The sequence below is a fragment of the Echinops telfairi genome, unplaced genomic scaffold (genome assembly GCF_000313985.2).
Source record: "Echinops telfairi isolate 266 unplaced genomic scaffold, ASM31398v2 ScPeMD7_23;HRSCAF=83, whole genome shotgun sequence".
Classification (NCBI taxonomy): Eukaryota; Metazoa; Chordata; class Mammalia; order Afrosoricida; family Tenrecidae; genus Echinops; species Echinops telfairi.
In genome coordinates this window covers 73,603,798-73,619,756 of record NW_022103920.1, presented here as the reverse complement: position 1 = coordinate 73,619,756, position 15,959 = coordinate 73,603,798, and the positions used below count along the sequence as shown (strand labels likewise).

Below are 15,959 nucleotides of genomic sequence, written 5' to 3'. Positions count from 1 at the left end.
AAAAATTCTTGCGATGGAGAAATGTGTAATTCTACCTTGTAAATCATTGATAAGGAACTGAGATAAAGTATAGGGAGAAAGAGCACTGCTGGGCTCTGAAGGCGGGACTTGTGTCCCTATCTTAGTTGCAGATTCTTGAGACCTTGGATACATCTATGCTTTTCTAGATCTCTTCTACAAAGGGTGGGGTCAAGTGAAATATAGCCTTCAATTGTTTTTATTGTTTCCCTAAAATAGAGCCCCAAATCCTCTTGCATATTTTAAATCTGAGACACAAATGTTTCCTTTTAAAGGAAATGCAATTTTCAATTTTAACTTTAAATATGATTTCTCAAATAAAAGAGTTACAGATTTAACTTCTTCAGTTTAGGGAATATGCCTGCTATTATATCTAAATCAGTTAGGTTAGCACTCATCAAATTAGCTGGTCTATTTCATTTTGCAATGAGTGTTTTCCATTTTTTTTCTATTCGGTACTTTTGATGTCAAAAGAGCTATAACATTGAGTAAGAATTCAGGCAGGGTCAAAAAGTAAAAACTCAGAGAATATATGCCCAGATTTTTAAAAAGCCATTTATTTTAAAAAACTGGTCTGTCAGATCACATACACGAGCAGATACACACTACCAAAGTGGCCCTGTAATAGACACCAGTGGGCATTTACCACATAGTACCTGAAAAAAACAGCTAAAAAAGAGGAGTCTGTTAAGTATTTTCATCTCAGATTCCTACCTGGCTCCTCGTTGAATGGCTTGAAGTTAGCAGACAAGGAGTGAGAGGTAGAGTCCCAAGTATAGTATCTGATGCCTCAGGGCGCCATTTAAAAAACAAACAAAACCAAAACCAATTCCCCCCTCAGCACAAGGGAAGCCTATCCTATTTTATTTTTCCCTTTGTGAAAACAGAAGCCAAATTTCTCTTCCCAATGGTTCAGCATTCCCAATCAGTGTTGGGCGGCAACCTCGGTATTGTGCTTTGTGGCGCATCTAATTCTCCTCACCTTCCGATTCAGACTCTAGGGGAAGAGAGGAGAGAGAGAGAGAGAGAGGAGTGAAGTACTTTTCCCAAGCACGTTTTCAAATGAGGCCATGAAACAGTTTCTAATAATAATTTTACAAAATGGCTTCCCCACCCACAATAGAACTTTTAACCCTGTGTGCATGTACTAGCTAAGAGACACGAGAACAGACAGCACATGTGTGCTCCGCCTCTGTGCTTCTCAAGACACTTAGCCTTTCTAAAAACATACCAGGGACATATAGGTGAGGGGATGTCAGAAAGTTCATGGGAAAACTGGAATTAAGAGATAGAGGAATAGTTCCATGAACTATTTGAAGCTTCCTTATACTACTAAGAAATTAAAACATTCCTGTGGCGCACCTAAAATGTACTTTTAATTTTCGGTTGGACGCTTCTCATCCATTCTTTATGCTTGCCTTTTGTTCCATTTTAATACCATTCATCTGCTAAAAGAAACGTCTGCACAGTCCCATAATACGTGATCATGCCAAATACTGTTTTCTTTCCCTTCCCCTTGGCTGATAATGTCTCCTCTTTGTCTTTCATGAGGGGGAAGAATTTAAGGCTTATTGATTTTTTTCTCATGATACAAAACATGTCATTACCCTGAGTTCAGAAAGGGGTTCCCTATAGAGAAATGCTGGACAGAAAAGTCCCCTCCAACAGGTAGCAGAGTAAGAAATGATCTGCAAGGTGACTGCCCTGATCGTCCAGGGGTATCATACCTTCTTCTGCGTTTTGTAGCCACTCAACAAATTTCTTCATCTGGTCAAGAAAAACACTCTTGCCTTTGGCCACATGTGCTTCTTTGTACCATTTCAATATCGCTTCTTCACTCAGGACATCAGCTAAAATTGGAGATGAAAGATTTCAAAATTAATACATAATTTATAGTTAAATTCTCCTTACTTTGAAAGGTACTAACATAAATGACATTCATATCTGAAACGTCAAAACAGGAACAATCAATTCCATGCAGCACACTGCTGTATTTTAGTGTGTAGCTCAGTACACGGCTTTTGGTGACAAAGATGGTGATAGAAATCTCACCAAGCACCCTATCATGTAAGCCTCTAGGTCACAATGGGGACTTGTTAATTTGGTGGTAGAGAATGGGGCCATTTTGTAAATTTGCAAGTGAATCAGTAATTCCAGGATTTCAGGACACTTAGCGTTGAACTCAAGTTCAGTTCACGTTCAACCACATCTTGATTAAATAGAATTCTCAAATGATTGGTCTTTTAAGAGATTTTCTTTTTTGAGAGAAAAGGTGAAAAAGTTGATAGTTATCAGCTATAAAGATAGTTTCCTTGTTGCACTGTGGGACTGGGACCAACACTTGCAACCAAGAGTTCCATACCTCTATCTACAGGAAATCCAATAGCACACTATCTGGAATCACAAGTATAAAGTTTTCCTTGTGCTATATTAAGGTAAAAGCTGACATGCAATAGATTTTCTACAGGTTGAAAAAGAGAGAAATCTGTTAACTCAAACTCTAAATTCAACAATTGTTCCTAAATACTCTCAATTGAAATTTTAATGTTACAGATAGGAAAGGGAAATGAAAATAAGTGAGACAACAAAGATAAAATATATATGCAGAGTCTGCAATGCCTGCCCACTATTACAAACACTGACAAATCCATGGGAAAATTTATAAAGATGGGGTAATGTGGTACTGTCTTTTTTATATTATAAATTAGGTGGGAGGGGGGGTTATATTCCAGATGATCAACTTTATATTGAACAGTTTCAACTATGCAACAAACCCACCAATATTATTTCTCTTCTTTTGGTGATTTTTTGATTTCTCTTCCTCTGGTGGATCACTCTCCTATTTCATCCACATCATCGCCCATCAACATTCTACTAAGCCCCTTCCTTCCCTTGACAATCTCCAAGTTCTATTCCCTTTAGTATGAAAGTTTTTATCTTGTTGTTTTTTGACCCTCTTTTTCATAGTGATCTCAGGTAATAGTTGTTCTTTTGTGATTGGCTAAGTCTACTCGGCATAATGTTCTCTTGATCTAGGCAGGCCAGGAGGTGCTTTGTGGTTGCATCACTGTTTTGAGCTATGCATAATCTCCTATTAAGTGCACCCGAGTTTCTTTCTTTACTCTTCTACTGACAGGCATTAGGCTGCTTCCATCTTCCTGCCTTTGTGCACAGTGCTGCACTGCGCATGTCTCTTCATGTCAGGACTTGTGCTTCTTTAGGGTCTATACTCACTAGGGACATTGCTGGATATATGGGATTTCTATTCCAGTGGTTATACATGTATTTACAGTCTCACCTGTAGTGAGTATGAGGGTTCCGATTTTCTGCAGCGTCTCTAGCATGATATACATATATAATTTATGTCATTTTCAGTAGTTTCCATATAAACAACACCGACCTCTTCCTAACAAAAAACTTGTTTTCTTTTCTTGGAAAAGGATCCTATATTAAATGGAGCAGGTAGAATTGACTAAAACTTGACATGCCTTGACTTTAGAAAATATAAGAAAGTTTACTTTGTTTAATTTTTATCATCAAGTAAACTGCATTTTGCAAAATAAAGAGGAGACCCGGATTTATTTGCTTACAAGGTCTGCACACTAAAGTTATAGTCAAGAATGAATACTTTAGGGTTATACTTAACGTCTGTATTTTGTTTTTTCCTCCTTTCAGTTCCTCATTCTCTACTCAAAATGAGGAGAGACTTTATCACCCCTTCCTTATCAAAGGCCACCTTTCACAATGGAGGCCAGGGTGTGTACCCTTCAGCCCGTGATAAGTGAGATATGAGGAAACAGCCTGGGTGAGTGTGCAAACTACAGATAGGAATTTTCCACAACACTAATTACCTGAAACAGGGATTTTAAAAGTGCCTTTACACAATTTCCAAATGATCTATTTATAATTAGACATTTTTCTCGCTGGGATATATACAGCTGTGATTCAATAATCAACAATTTCCAAACTGCTTCTATCATGCACTCATCTAAGACAGCTTTGAGCCCATATAGCCAACATGTATATTTATATGTTTATAAATTAATATGCACACACTATTGACTTCTTATTATTATAAAACAAAACGAGTTTGAGAAAATGTGACACACATTTTGAGGGAAATTTTTTCAATTTTTCTCCATACCTCAGGGCACTTTGCAAAGCTGCTCAATGCTAGTTTTGCTCTTCTTCTTACCTGCGACTCTCCTTGTGAAGGTGGACAGCTCCCTTCTGAGTTTGATGGCCCCAAGGAGGTGGCAAGAGGCCATGCACTGACTCCACTGCCTGTCAGTGAGAGTCCTTGGGGAAAAGGGCACTGACTCACAGGGAAGCCCTTCAAATGCACTGTCGACAGAGGAGTATGGACTGCTACGCACTGCAAAGTTGGATTCTTCATAGTTAAGAATCCAGGGTGGTAATAAATGCCCAAAGCATTAATGAGAAGATCACATTTCTGGTGTCCAGAAGTAAGTATTTCTAGTTATCTTCTGATAAAGAGGGGGCCAAAACAACTAGACACGGTGACTTAGTGGGCAAAGCGGGGATATCGAAAAAGTTAAGAAACTTAACACATTATTATCACAATGAAACTAGTCCTTGGGAAAGAGGTGGAAGGGTTTATTTGCTTGTTGGATTTCCTAAGGAGGAATTAATTAAAATTGAGACAGCACTACATTTTGTTCAAATTGTCCAGAGCTGACGAATTAAGATACAGAGTATAAGTGAATATATAAGAATATAAATTAATATATAAGAATATAAGTGAAGGCACAGCAAGAAAGGAGACATCCTACCACTGCACTGCAGCATGTCTTTAGACCAGAATATGCAGCCAGCGCAACAGCTGTGCTCAGACATTTGTGTGCCAGGAAAGACTCTCCTTTTCTTCTCATCGCCTTTTCATCCTTTGTTTTGATAATAAAAATTAAATTCTCAATGTGTAGAGTTCTAGTTTAAAATTTCATTGACAAGGGCTCAAAAACAAAAGACTGTAAAGGTAATTTGAAAATCGCAAAGCTTTAGATAACGTACGTATTTCAGTGTATGACTATGTCCCTTGGAACTTAGGGAATTGAGTGTTTTTTATTAGAAATGTCACATAAAGACATAAGACAGAAATAATGTATCCCAATTATGTGAGAAAAATAAGGTCAGAAGGACACTCCTTTCTTTTTAGAATATGAATAAGAAGCTCATTTTACAGTTTTTTTCATAAGGGTCAGAAATATGATTCAGAACCAATGTAATGGTGATGGGGTTTTGTTTCTGTTACACAAGACACACCCAACCAGGCTCTGAGTATCAATACAGAAAGTGATCTTCACTGTGATTGACACTTTTCTTCCATTATTAAAAAATAGTATGTCTAATTTTATGATTTTTACTGCATTGTCATTTATATGAAAGTTGCAAAGTGGTTTTCATTTAAATAATTAAGTCTGTTGAAGGGGCCCAGTTTATCCTTCTCACTGTCATCGAGTTGATGATGACTCATCCCTAAGCTATGGCAATGGGAGGGAGGTGAAACAGAGGAAAGTGGTATAGGAGCAGTGGTTTCCAGTATGCTTATTTTGTTTTCATAATCTTATTGTGGTAAGATGCATATAGGTAGTCCCCAACTTACGAAGTCATTTGAGTTATGATGAGCTGCACCTAGAATATTCTGCTTGTGGAGGAAGTGGTGGTGGTGTACATATGTTAGTAATATGGACTGAGGTAGTTAGTTTATTGTGCCAACATGGCCGATAAACACATGTGGGGTTAATTAAAGGGCGGAGGGATAAATGGCTCAGTGAGCCTCGCCTTTCTAGTTCTTGGGTCTCTTGCTTTCTGATGGTCAACCAGGTGCACCTGTCTTAGCCAATTCCCTGCGTTAGCTTGCAAGGCTCACTTCCTGCAAGACATTCTTGAGGAGAAGCCACATGGACCAACCCTGATGCAGCCCTGGGTGCTGGAGCACCCATGTGGAGACCCCTGCCAGTGCTGAGATGCTTACACGTTCACTGATTCAGCTTTCCTCCTGCAGTCGGCATCATTGCATCTGTTTTGTGAGATGGATGAGGACTTTGTGGATTGGTGTCGGACATATGGGTTAATATTGGACTTGTGGGTTTGGGCAGCACTGGGTTGGGATGTTTTCTTGATGCACACTTAACCTTTATATAAAACTGTCTCTTATACATGAGTTTCTGTGGATTTGCTTTTTTAAAGTACCCAGACTAATATATGAACTAAATACAAACCAAAGAAACAAAACAAATATGCCACAACATAATACAAATAATAATGCAAAGAATGGGAATTCCAGAACACTTAGCTGCTCTCATGCAGAACTTGCATACAGACCAAGAAGCAGTTATTTGAACAAACTCAGGAAAGGAGTGCATCCGGGTTGTATCCCTTCACAATACTTATTCAATCTGTTGGCTGAGCACACAATCTGAGAAGAGGGACTATACGGTGAATATATGACATTAGGATTGGTGGAAGACTAATTGACCATATGCAGGATTCAACCTTCCTTCGCTGAAAAGTGCAGAGAAAGCTTTGCAGATGAAGAACACAGACTACAGCCCTCATATGGATTATACTTCAACAAACAGAACAAAAATCTTCACAACCGGACCGATAAGCAGCAACAGGATAAACAGAGAAAAGATTGATGTTGTCAAAGATGTCAGTTCAGTTGGACGCACAATCAGGTTGCATAAGCGCGGCATCCTGGAAACCCTACAATGTACTGCACTGGGTAAGTAGGTTGGAAAAGAGCCTTGAGAGTGTTACAAAGCAAAGATGTCACTTTGACGACTAAGGTCCTCACCCAAGCCAGAGTATTTTAATTGCATTACATACAAATGAAAGCCAGGCAAGGAATAAAGAAGACGGAAGAACTGATAGCTTTGAATTATGGTGCTGGTGAATAGGTGGTCTATTGTAGACGGTCGAAAGAATGAATAAATCTGTCGTGGAAGACGTCTGCCCAGAATGCTCCTCAGAAGCGAGAATGCGGAGATGTTGCCTCTTCTACGTTGTACGTGTTTTCAGAAGGGACTAATCCCTGGAGAAGGACATGATGCTTGTAGAGTAGAGGGTCACCAACACAGAGGAAGACCTGCATCACTGTGAGCACAGGGCTGCAACACTGGGCTCACACATAATGACTGTGCTGCGGGCACAGGACTGGAAAATATTTCATTCTGTCTTACACTGGTCCCCATGAGCGGGAAAGGAAGGGATCACAGGGAACAGTATAGTAGGCTAACGTTACCATGTTCAGATATTCGTTTGTAGATATTTAAGATTGGATTTCTAAGAGACTGATAAAGTAAAGCAGTCGTAATTAAAAACAAACAACCAAACAGCTCGCGGCAGAGTCCTCAGCATGGAACTCAGCTATGAGTTGGGGACTACCTATGTGACATTAAAATCTCCGCTTTGACCATCTTGAATGTATATAGCTCAGTGGGATCAATCACATCACAGCGGTGTGCAGACATTACCATTACTCATTTCAAAAGATCTCATCCCATCAAGTCGAAAATCAGTACTCACCTAGGGATAACCCTCTTTCCAGCCCCGGGACACTACTAATAAACTCTGCCTCTATGCAATTGCCTATTTTAAATATTTAAGTGGAATTATAAAATATTTGTCCATTATACTTTTAAACATCTGCTTTAAGGAATAAGACATTCCTTAAAATAAACAAGAGATCAACACCATTATATAAAAGATGCAAACAAAATACTATTTGATACTTGTGAAATTTTTATGTATAAAGGGAATTAACAAGTATAAGGTTAAATAATTTTTATAATATAAATATTATGAATCTGTCATAATATGCATTTCCCATGAACTTTCTGAAGACCCCCTATTTTACATATTACTAAAATCCACAGATTTGTGAATGGATTTGTGAATGGCATCCAATATCCTTTTGATCAATGATTTGGAACTACTGTAAATTTTGAGAGGCCTTCAAAAAGTTTGTGGGGAATGGAATTAAGAGAGAAAAAGAAAAATACATATACAAATTTTTTTTCAATATATATTCCTTTGATTTCAAGATACTTTTATAAGCCATCTTTAAAGAACTGTGGATCCTGGAATTTAACTATATCAATAGTCTTTTTTTTAAAACGTCATTAACTTAAGAAAATGGGCACCGTCTAAAGATTTCTTTAAGGTTAGAAAACAAGAATCAAGTCAGAAAGAGCCAAACCAGGATTGTAAGGTACCTAATGGTTTCTCGTGCACACTCTGACAAAAGTCCTCTTGTTTGATGAGAATAGTGAGCAGGAGCCTTGTGGTGGTAGAGGAGGACTCTGGTGAAGCTTTCACAGGTTGCTTTTCCAAATTACTCTCATAATATGTAGATGATGTAGTGCTTTGGCCCTCCAGAAAATCAACAGGTAAAGGAACCTCGCACATCTCACACACTTGTCATGCCCTCTGTTCGTGAGCCATCTGGTTTTGCTTTGACTGGACTACTATCTCTTGGGAGCCATTGCTCTGCTTGTGCCTTTTCTTCAGGATTGTACCAGGAACGCCAAGTTTCCTATCTTGGTACAATTCTTCCCAAATGCCCCAGGATCTTGTTTCCATTTCTTTAAAATTTCCACTGAAAGCTTTACACTTCTCTGTAGGGGACAGTCTGTGGGTACCTGTTTAACAGGTATGCACCTAGCAGAACGCATGCTCCACTTCAATCTGATGTGTTTTCCCAGGATTCATGGTTCTCTGCTAGGGGATCTTTTCAAACTGTTGTCTTATCTTTCTCACTGCCTCTTAGCTCTAGTTCAGATATATTACAACAGGTTAGTATAAGCTCATTGTGGTATACATCAAAATAAAAGAAAATATTTATGTACTTTTTTCCCTCCATAATATGCATACTCCATTAACTTTATGAAGATCCCTAGGATTTCAAATATTACCATAATTCACAGCATTTGTGAATGGTGTCCCATATCTTTTAGACAAGTGATTTGGCACTAACAATGATAGGATCACCTGGAAGCTTGTTAGAAATGCAAAATTGTATGACCGTTCCCAGACCTGCTGAATCAGAATCGCTGGGGAGTTTCTGAGTTTTAACAAGCCCTCTGGTTGAGCTTATGCAAACTGAAGTTTAAAAAGCAGTGCATTAAAATGCACACCGCTCATCCAGTCTTTCTCCCTGGAGAAGGACGTCCCGCTTGGTAAAGTGGAGGGAAAGCAAAGGAAGAGAGCTGTCCACAAGATGGACTGACACAGAGGCTGCGTCAACAGGCTCAGGCACAGCAACGCTTGTGAGGAAGCCAAAGTACCGTGAGTGTTTCCTTCTGTGGTGCACAGGGTCACTCTGGCTGGAGCTGACTCGATGGAGCCCAACAACAACAACATCAAGTCTCCCTAGGCTTATTCACTACAGAACAAGAACACCAATCCCTTATACACACACACAAACACGTTTCCCACTGCAAAAAATGTCTGTTGGACAAAATAAGGTTGAGGTAAAAGGCAGTATTGGAAAGAAAGAAAGAAAGAAAAGAAGGTAAACATAGTAACGACCTTCATAGTGGCATGGAACAACTGCTCCATGGGGATTTCATATTCTCAAGAGAAAACAAGTAATTACTTCTTTCAGAAAAACAGATCACATTTATAATTTTGTGGAAAAACTTTCCTCCAAATAAATATTAAGTTTTAAAATCTTAGTGGTGGTAGGGGGGAAGTGAGGAGCTGATATCAAGGGCTCAAATAGAAAGCTAATGTTTTGAGAATGATGATGGCAACAAATGTACAAATGTGCTTGACACAATGGATGGATGGATGGATTGTGATAAGAGTTGTAAGAGCTCCCAATAAAATGATTAAAAATATAAAATAAAAAATTTAAATAAAATAAAACCTTAGTGGTATATGTTAGGTTCCCATTTTTAGAAAATTTCATTTCCAATATTTACTCAATCCCCCAAAACTGTTCTTAATACTTACTTTTCCAGTTTCCTCAAGCCTGCTCATAACTTGGCACAGGCCTAGCTAATTTTACATTATTTAAAACGGATTACCCAGTTAATCAATAACATAAGGACAAACTGATGCTTAAAAGACAACAACAACAAACCCAACTTCCTATAGCTCATTCCTGGCTATTTCGTAATTTCAAGTCAGTGCCCCTAGCATTTGAGCCGGCAAATAGGAAATACAAATTTGCAGCAGCCAGTCTTGTGCCCTGCCCGTTGGTATAATAAGCACAACCGAGGAGGCTGGAATGAACGATCAGAATGACAATTTGAGAAGGATTATGATACTTCATATGCCACATTTTCCCAATAAAATGGGATTTATTTCTTTTTTGGGTAAATTCCTTCTCATAATGACACTTGAGTACCACCCAAAATGAGGTTCAAATAACTGTCTCAAAGCTAAGTTCTTGAAAAAGGTTTGTTGAAAAACAAAAATAAAAAACAAACAAAATAGTTTGGTTGGTATATTTAGTAAAGTAAAATGTGTATTTATCTACTACTGTGCTGTGAATGAAGTCGACAATCCACAATGACTCAGCAAATGTGGACCTTGTTCCACAGGTCTCTACCAGCCTTACAAGTGGAGCTGGCGCCGGCTAATGTGGGCAGAATGGCCACTGGCTTTCCACCTTATTTTCATTTTTCACTCCTGGGTACCTTCTGCAGTCTGGCAATATAACCTTTAGGTTTGGTTCTGATCACTCATTTTGGGTATCAATTGGCAAGTCCTAGTTTTAGGACAAGGAGTCCTGGTTGTATAGTGAATTACGCGTTGGGCTGCTAGCCACAGTTTGAAACCACCAGTTGCTCCATGGGAGAAAGATGAGTCTTTCTACTCTCATCATGATTTAGTCTTGGAAACCCACAGGCATCATTCTACCCTGACCTATAAGGTCACTCTAAGTTGGGATCAACTCAATGGCAGTGAGTTTGAGTTTTAAGACATTGAAGGCTCATGACCATTCCCAAGAAAACCTAATTCAAATTTAGCCAAAGGAAAAAAATTATTATAGAGATTCAAGTAGGATTTAGCAGCGATCACATTCTCCCACTAATATAAACATTATTTCTAAGTACTTCATACCCTGAAAAAGTAAATACTATTCAAAACTTGTGTGCAGGATTGATTGCTAAAGACAAAATGGTGCATAAGCAAATGAGTTGAAGAGAAGGCATGGTGCCCGGCTAGCAAAAGATATAGTGTCTGGGGTCTTAAAGGCCTGAAGTTAAACAAGCAGCCATCTAGCAGGGAAACAAGTAAGTCACATGGAAGAGGTACACCAGCCTGTGTGATCATGAGGTGTCAACGAGATCAGATATCAAAAGATCCAAAACAAACAACTGTATCCATGGGAATAAGGGGGTGGTGGAGTGGAGACCCAAAGCCCATCTGAAGACAATTGGACATCCCCCACAGAAGGGCTATTAAGGAAGGATGATTCAACCAAGGTGTAGTATAGTAATGACGAATCACACATCATTCCTCTAGTTCCTGAATGCTTCCTCAACCCGCCCCCCCAACCAACCATGATCTAGTTCTACCTTGCTAGACCGGAGAACACACTGGTACAGGTAAGAGCTCTCGACACATGGAATTCAGGACAGATAAACCCCTCAGGAACAGTAGTGGGAATAGCGATATCATGAGGGGAGGGGGAGGGGGAGAAAGGGTTGGTTATGTAGCCACTACCACCACCACCCTCCTGAAGGGGACAAATAACAGAAATGCGGGTGAAGGTTGGATATATAGCCACCACTCCCAACCCCCCGAAGGGGATGAATAACAGAAATGTGGGTGAAGGGAGACAATGGACAGTATAAGAAACTAAATAATAAAAACAATATATAATTGATCAAGGATTCATGAGAGTGTGAGGGTGGGGGAGGTAGGGGAAAAAAGAGGAGCTTATATCAAGGGCTCAAGTAGAAAATGTTTTGGAAATGATGATAGCAACATATGTACAAATTTGCTTGATACAATTGATGTATGAAATGTTATAAGATCTGTAAGAAAAGTGGGTGAAGGGAGACATCGTACAGTGTAAGACATGAAAAAATAATAATTTATAAATTATCAAGGATTTGTGAAGGGGAGAGGGTTGGGGAGGGAGGGGAAAAATGAGGAGCTGATACCCATGGCTCAAGTAGAAAGCAAATGTTTTGAGAATGATGATGGCAACAAATGTACAAATGTCCCCCCAATAAAATTATTTGAAAAAATAAAATAACCTTTCTGACATTGGGGAAGAACTTAAATATAAACATAAAACAACAACAAAAAACTTGTGTGCAGTGTAAATATATATGAAGAATCTAGAAAGTCAATGCAAATCCCTTGAGATGTTATTAGACATTTTAAAAAGAATTAAAAATTAATGATATAGAAGTTTATATCCCACATTGTCATTCAAAATATGTAAACTTAAAAACACATTTAAGGGAAAGAAAATTTTTTTTGCATGCTCATCATTTTCCTAAACACAACTATCATTAACATATACTTTAGTTTGTTTAAGATCATGCTGTTTACCTTCAAATAAGCTAATTTATAGATGTCCAAAATGTACCACCCCCCATGAGCTCCTCTCTCCCTTCATAAAACTACATAAACCTAAGCCAAAAAACAGTTGTTAAAATCTGATAGCATCCACCTATTGAAAGCAGTGGGAGTTGTCATGGCAACGTATTCTTTATAAATGCAATGAAAGGACAGTAAATGTGAAAACCTAAGAATAGCCATTTACTTGGAAAAACAGAAAAGGTCTGGGTCAAGCATAAATATCAAGTAAAAAGGTTAATTATTTCAGTAAAATTCAACTTTATGGTTCATGAAAATCTCTGAGCATACATTTATAGGATTTTGATCACCATCATTATAAAAAAATCTCTACAATTCAAAACCAGACTGAATTATTTTATATAATTAGGATGGCACCTGAAGACATATTTATATGGTGTTTTCTGCCCCTCTCTATGTGATATGGCTTTCTCCCTGAAATGTGCAAAGATTAAGATCTTTCCTAGTCCCCTAATAAATACTACCCAATATTACCCTCGGTTTTGCCTTCCAAAGCGCTTCAACAAGACACAGAAAACCTAGTGGGAGAACAAGGCATACCTTTATAAAAGAGAACCACAATCTTCTGAAAGGCTTTCATAAAATGGATGTTGTCGTAACAGTACTCTTGAACCTTCTGGAGGAGAATCAGCTCCGACTGACCTTGAGAGCTGAAGACAGCCAGCAGGGGAGCATATTGCTAGAAGAGAATTGGAACAGGGCTTCATCACCATGCTGTAGATGGAAGGCATTCTCACACTACTTTAGGTTTGATTATAAAACAGTCACTAGTGAGATTATCTTCTTATCATTGTGCCTACTAAAAATAAATTCTTTTTATCCAGCATCTTAACAGGTTTCTCTTGCAACCACTAAAGAGGAGCCCCCCAAAGAGTGACTGTGATGCTATCAAAGATGAACGCTGTTTGCCAGTCTAGTGGGCACTTTGGAAACGAGGCAGAAGGAGCAGATTGACGTTGCTGTAGATCTGCGGGCTGCGACTTCCACACATCAGCCTTAGGCTTTTCTTCTTTTGTTCCCTTTGTCATAATGCTTCCCAGACACTGATGAATACCCGGAGTCTTCTTGTAGGACTTGCTCAGTTCAAACCTTACCTCTCCCCTCGGAGCTGTCCCTGAGCAATGTAACCTGCACAGTTTAGTCGCTGGTCTATTCTTACAAACACTGCAAGTTGTTTATTCTAACTAGTCTTGATGTCCAATTCGAGAGTAAATTCTGAGGGAGCTAAGTCATCACTTTGTTTTAACAGAGGGGCATGCGGAAATTCATAAAAGCAAAACACTAGATTTCATTGTGGAAAAAAACATACCTTTTAACACAATCGTTTGATTTTTTTCCACTGTTCAGATATTTTTCTAATTCTAATGTCAACTTTTGTTTCACTTAAATCAAAAAAGATTAGTAAGAATTGTTTTCATATAGAGCAAAAGGATGGATTACATTTTCTTTCACCTTTACGGCTGTTTATGACTATTCTATAGGTTTTCTGAAATAGTTTTAAAAATAAGAATGTATCTCTAGATAGTTCAGAGGCTTTCACATCAGAAACATTTTGAGTGGTGGCAAATTTGAAAAGAAAAAATGCACAAAATATAACTTTGGCCAGAGTGTGTTGGGGGAGTTGGAGCAGGAAGCCCTTTCTCAGACTCTTCAGAGCTGGGCTTGGGCTGACGCCTGAGGCGGGGCCTCCTTACCTTCAGGTGCTTGAGGGCCTGCTCAGCAACAAGTTCCTCCTTCTTGTTCCATTCAACAGCATTCATTATACAGGTCCAAAGAAGTCCAATCACTGCTGTTTCCGGAAGATCATTCCTCTTCATTTCTTCTTTGATATAGAGCACCACCTAAGCGTTAGGGAAGCAGGAGGGTCAGGTTATGGACAGATGGGGCCCTCCTCACTCACTGCATTGGAGGGGGCACCGTCTGCTTGGTTCCTTCCATTCCTCCAGGTACGTATTCTCAGATCGCAAGGAACACAAAGATTTGTTCTCAAAGCAGATTTATTTTATTTTTTAAATGAAAACACTTAGCTCTGCCCAGGACCTGTGGGATAATGAACGGGGAGGAAGAAAGAATCTTTGTTTTCTAGGAGTTACTCTATTATGGGCAAAAATTCCTTTGGGCCTAGCAGAGTAGGGATTTTTGAACCAGGTTGATTTTCTTGGGGTTTAAAGAAGGCAACAGAGTTGTGAATTTTTATCTCTTCTTCAACTTAATGTCTTGGGTTTGTAAAAGCGTGTTCCTGTAACTCATACTTGAATTGTCACTTTTGATGATCCCCAAGCCCCCCGACCTCAGTAAGAATTTAGGAAAAAAAAAAAAAGTAAAATGAAAAATAAATTTTAAAAATTTGATACATATTCATTCAGCAATACTCAGCCAGTTACTTTCTCCTTAGGATTTAAACAAATCCATCCTAAAATCTGACAGATGGAGTTTATGTCAGACTCCCTACCCCTACCCCCATTCCCCCATCTTAATAGTGTCTTATGTATCAAGTTTGTTTGGAACGCCTTTTCACTTTGAACTGAGTACATATAGGTGTTACACATTCATAAGTGATTAAAAACCATAGTATATGATTTCAAGAATACCCCTGTCAGCAGTACAGCTTTTTTTTTCTTCCTATTTTCCTAGTTTAAAAAATGTAGTTTTCTTTGTTGAAGATTTGGGTTGTTGTACTGTCAGCAGTGGGTCCAGGGGCTTCTGAAAGCAGGTGTGATCTCTCCCTATCTACAACCATCAAAATGTTTTCCAGGCAACCAGAAGATGTGGCAGTTTTGCCATTGGAATTTACCCTTCTGACTTTACGGTCAGGAGACTGTGGATTATTTGTGCCAGATAGTCTAAGTCTGGAATTCTCCAGCTTAAAACCACAGGAAGTGCCCTGCAGGTGGAGAGGGTCAGGAATTTAGGAATAAGCAGCAAAAGAAAAAAATCAAACTCACTGGCATCCAGTCAATGTTGATTCATAGCAACCCTATAGGGCAGGGTAAAATTATAAATTTGCAACACCGTCACTCTTTAGGGGAGTAGAAAGTCCCATCTTTCTCCCTGGGAGCAACTGGTAGATTCACACTGCTGACCTTGGGAATCACAGGCCAAAGAGTAACTGCTATGCCCCTAAGGCACCAGCAAAAGGAAAGAATGCTATAATTTATTTTTTAGATTGTCAAGTAAAAGTTTTCTTTTGTTTTTTTAAAAAAAAATGTTTTGATAAGCAGTTTTCTCCAGGTATGTGTACCAAAACATACAAAACACCAAAACACAATACTGTAATAAATCTATAGGTTGATGACTAATAAATCTATAGGTGGACATACAACCTCCTGGGGGCAAACAAGCGACTAGCC

General features: G+C 38.8%; 1 protein-coding gene across 2 annotated transcripts in view; it reads right to left on the bottom strand.

Annotated features, from left to right (window-relative positions):
• Positions 1-557: 557 nt before the first annotated feature.
• The window catches only part of BZW2 (basic leucine zipper and W2 domains 2), a 68,494-nt gene continuing 53,092 nt past the window's right edge, over positions 558-15,959 (bottom strand). For both annotated transcript variants that reach the window (XM_004702704.2, XM_045288869.1), the window contains exons 9-12: positions 14,304-14,450; positions 13,150-13,288; positions 1,746-1,868; positions 558-1,015 (exon numbers count right to left, since the gene is read on the bottom strand). In XM_004702704.2, the coding sequence (XP_004702761.2) occupies positions 987-1,015; positions 1,746-1,868; positions 13,150-13,288; positions 14,304-14,450 (438 nt within the window). In that variant the 3' untranslated portion in view covers positions 558-986. The remainder of the gene's footprint in view (positions 1,016-1,745; positions 1,869-13,149; positions 13,289-14,303; positions 14,451-15,959) is intronic.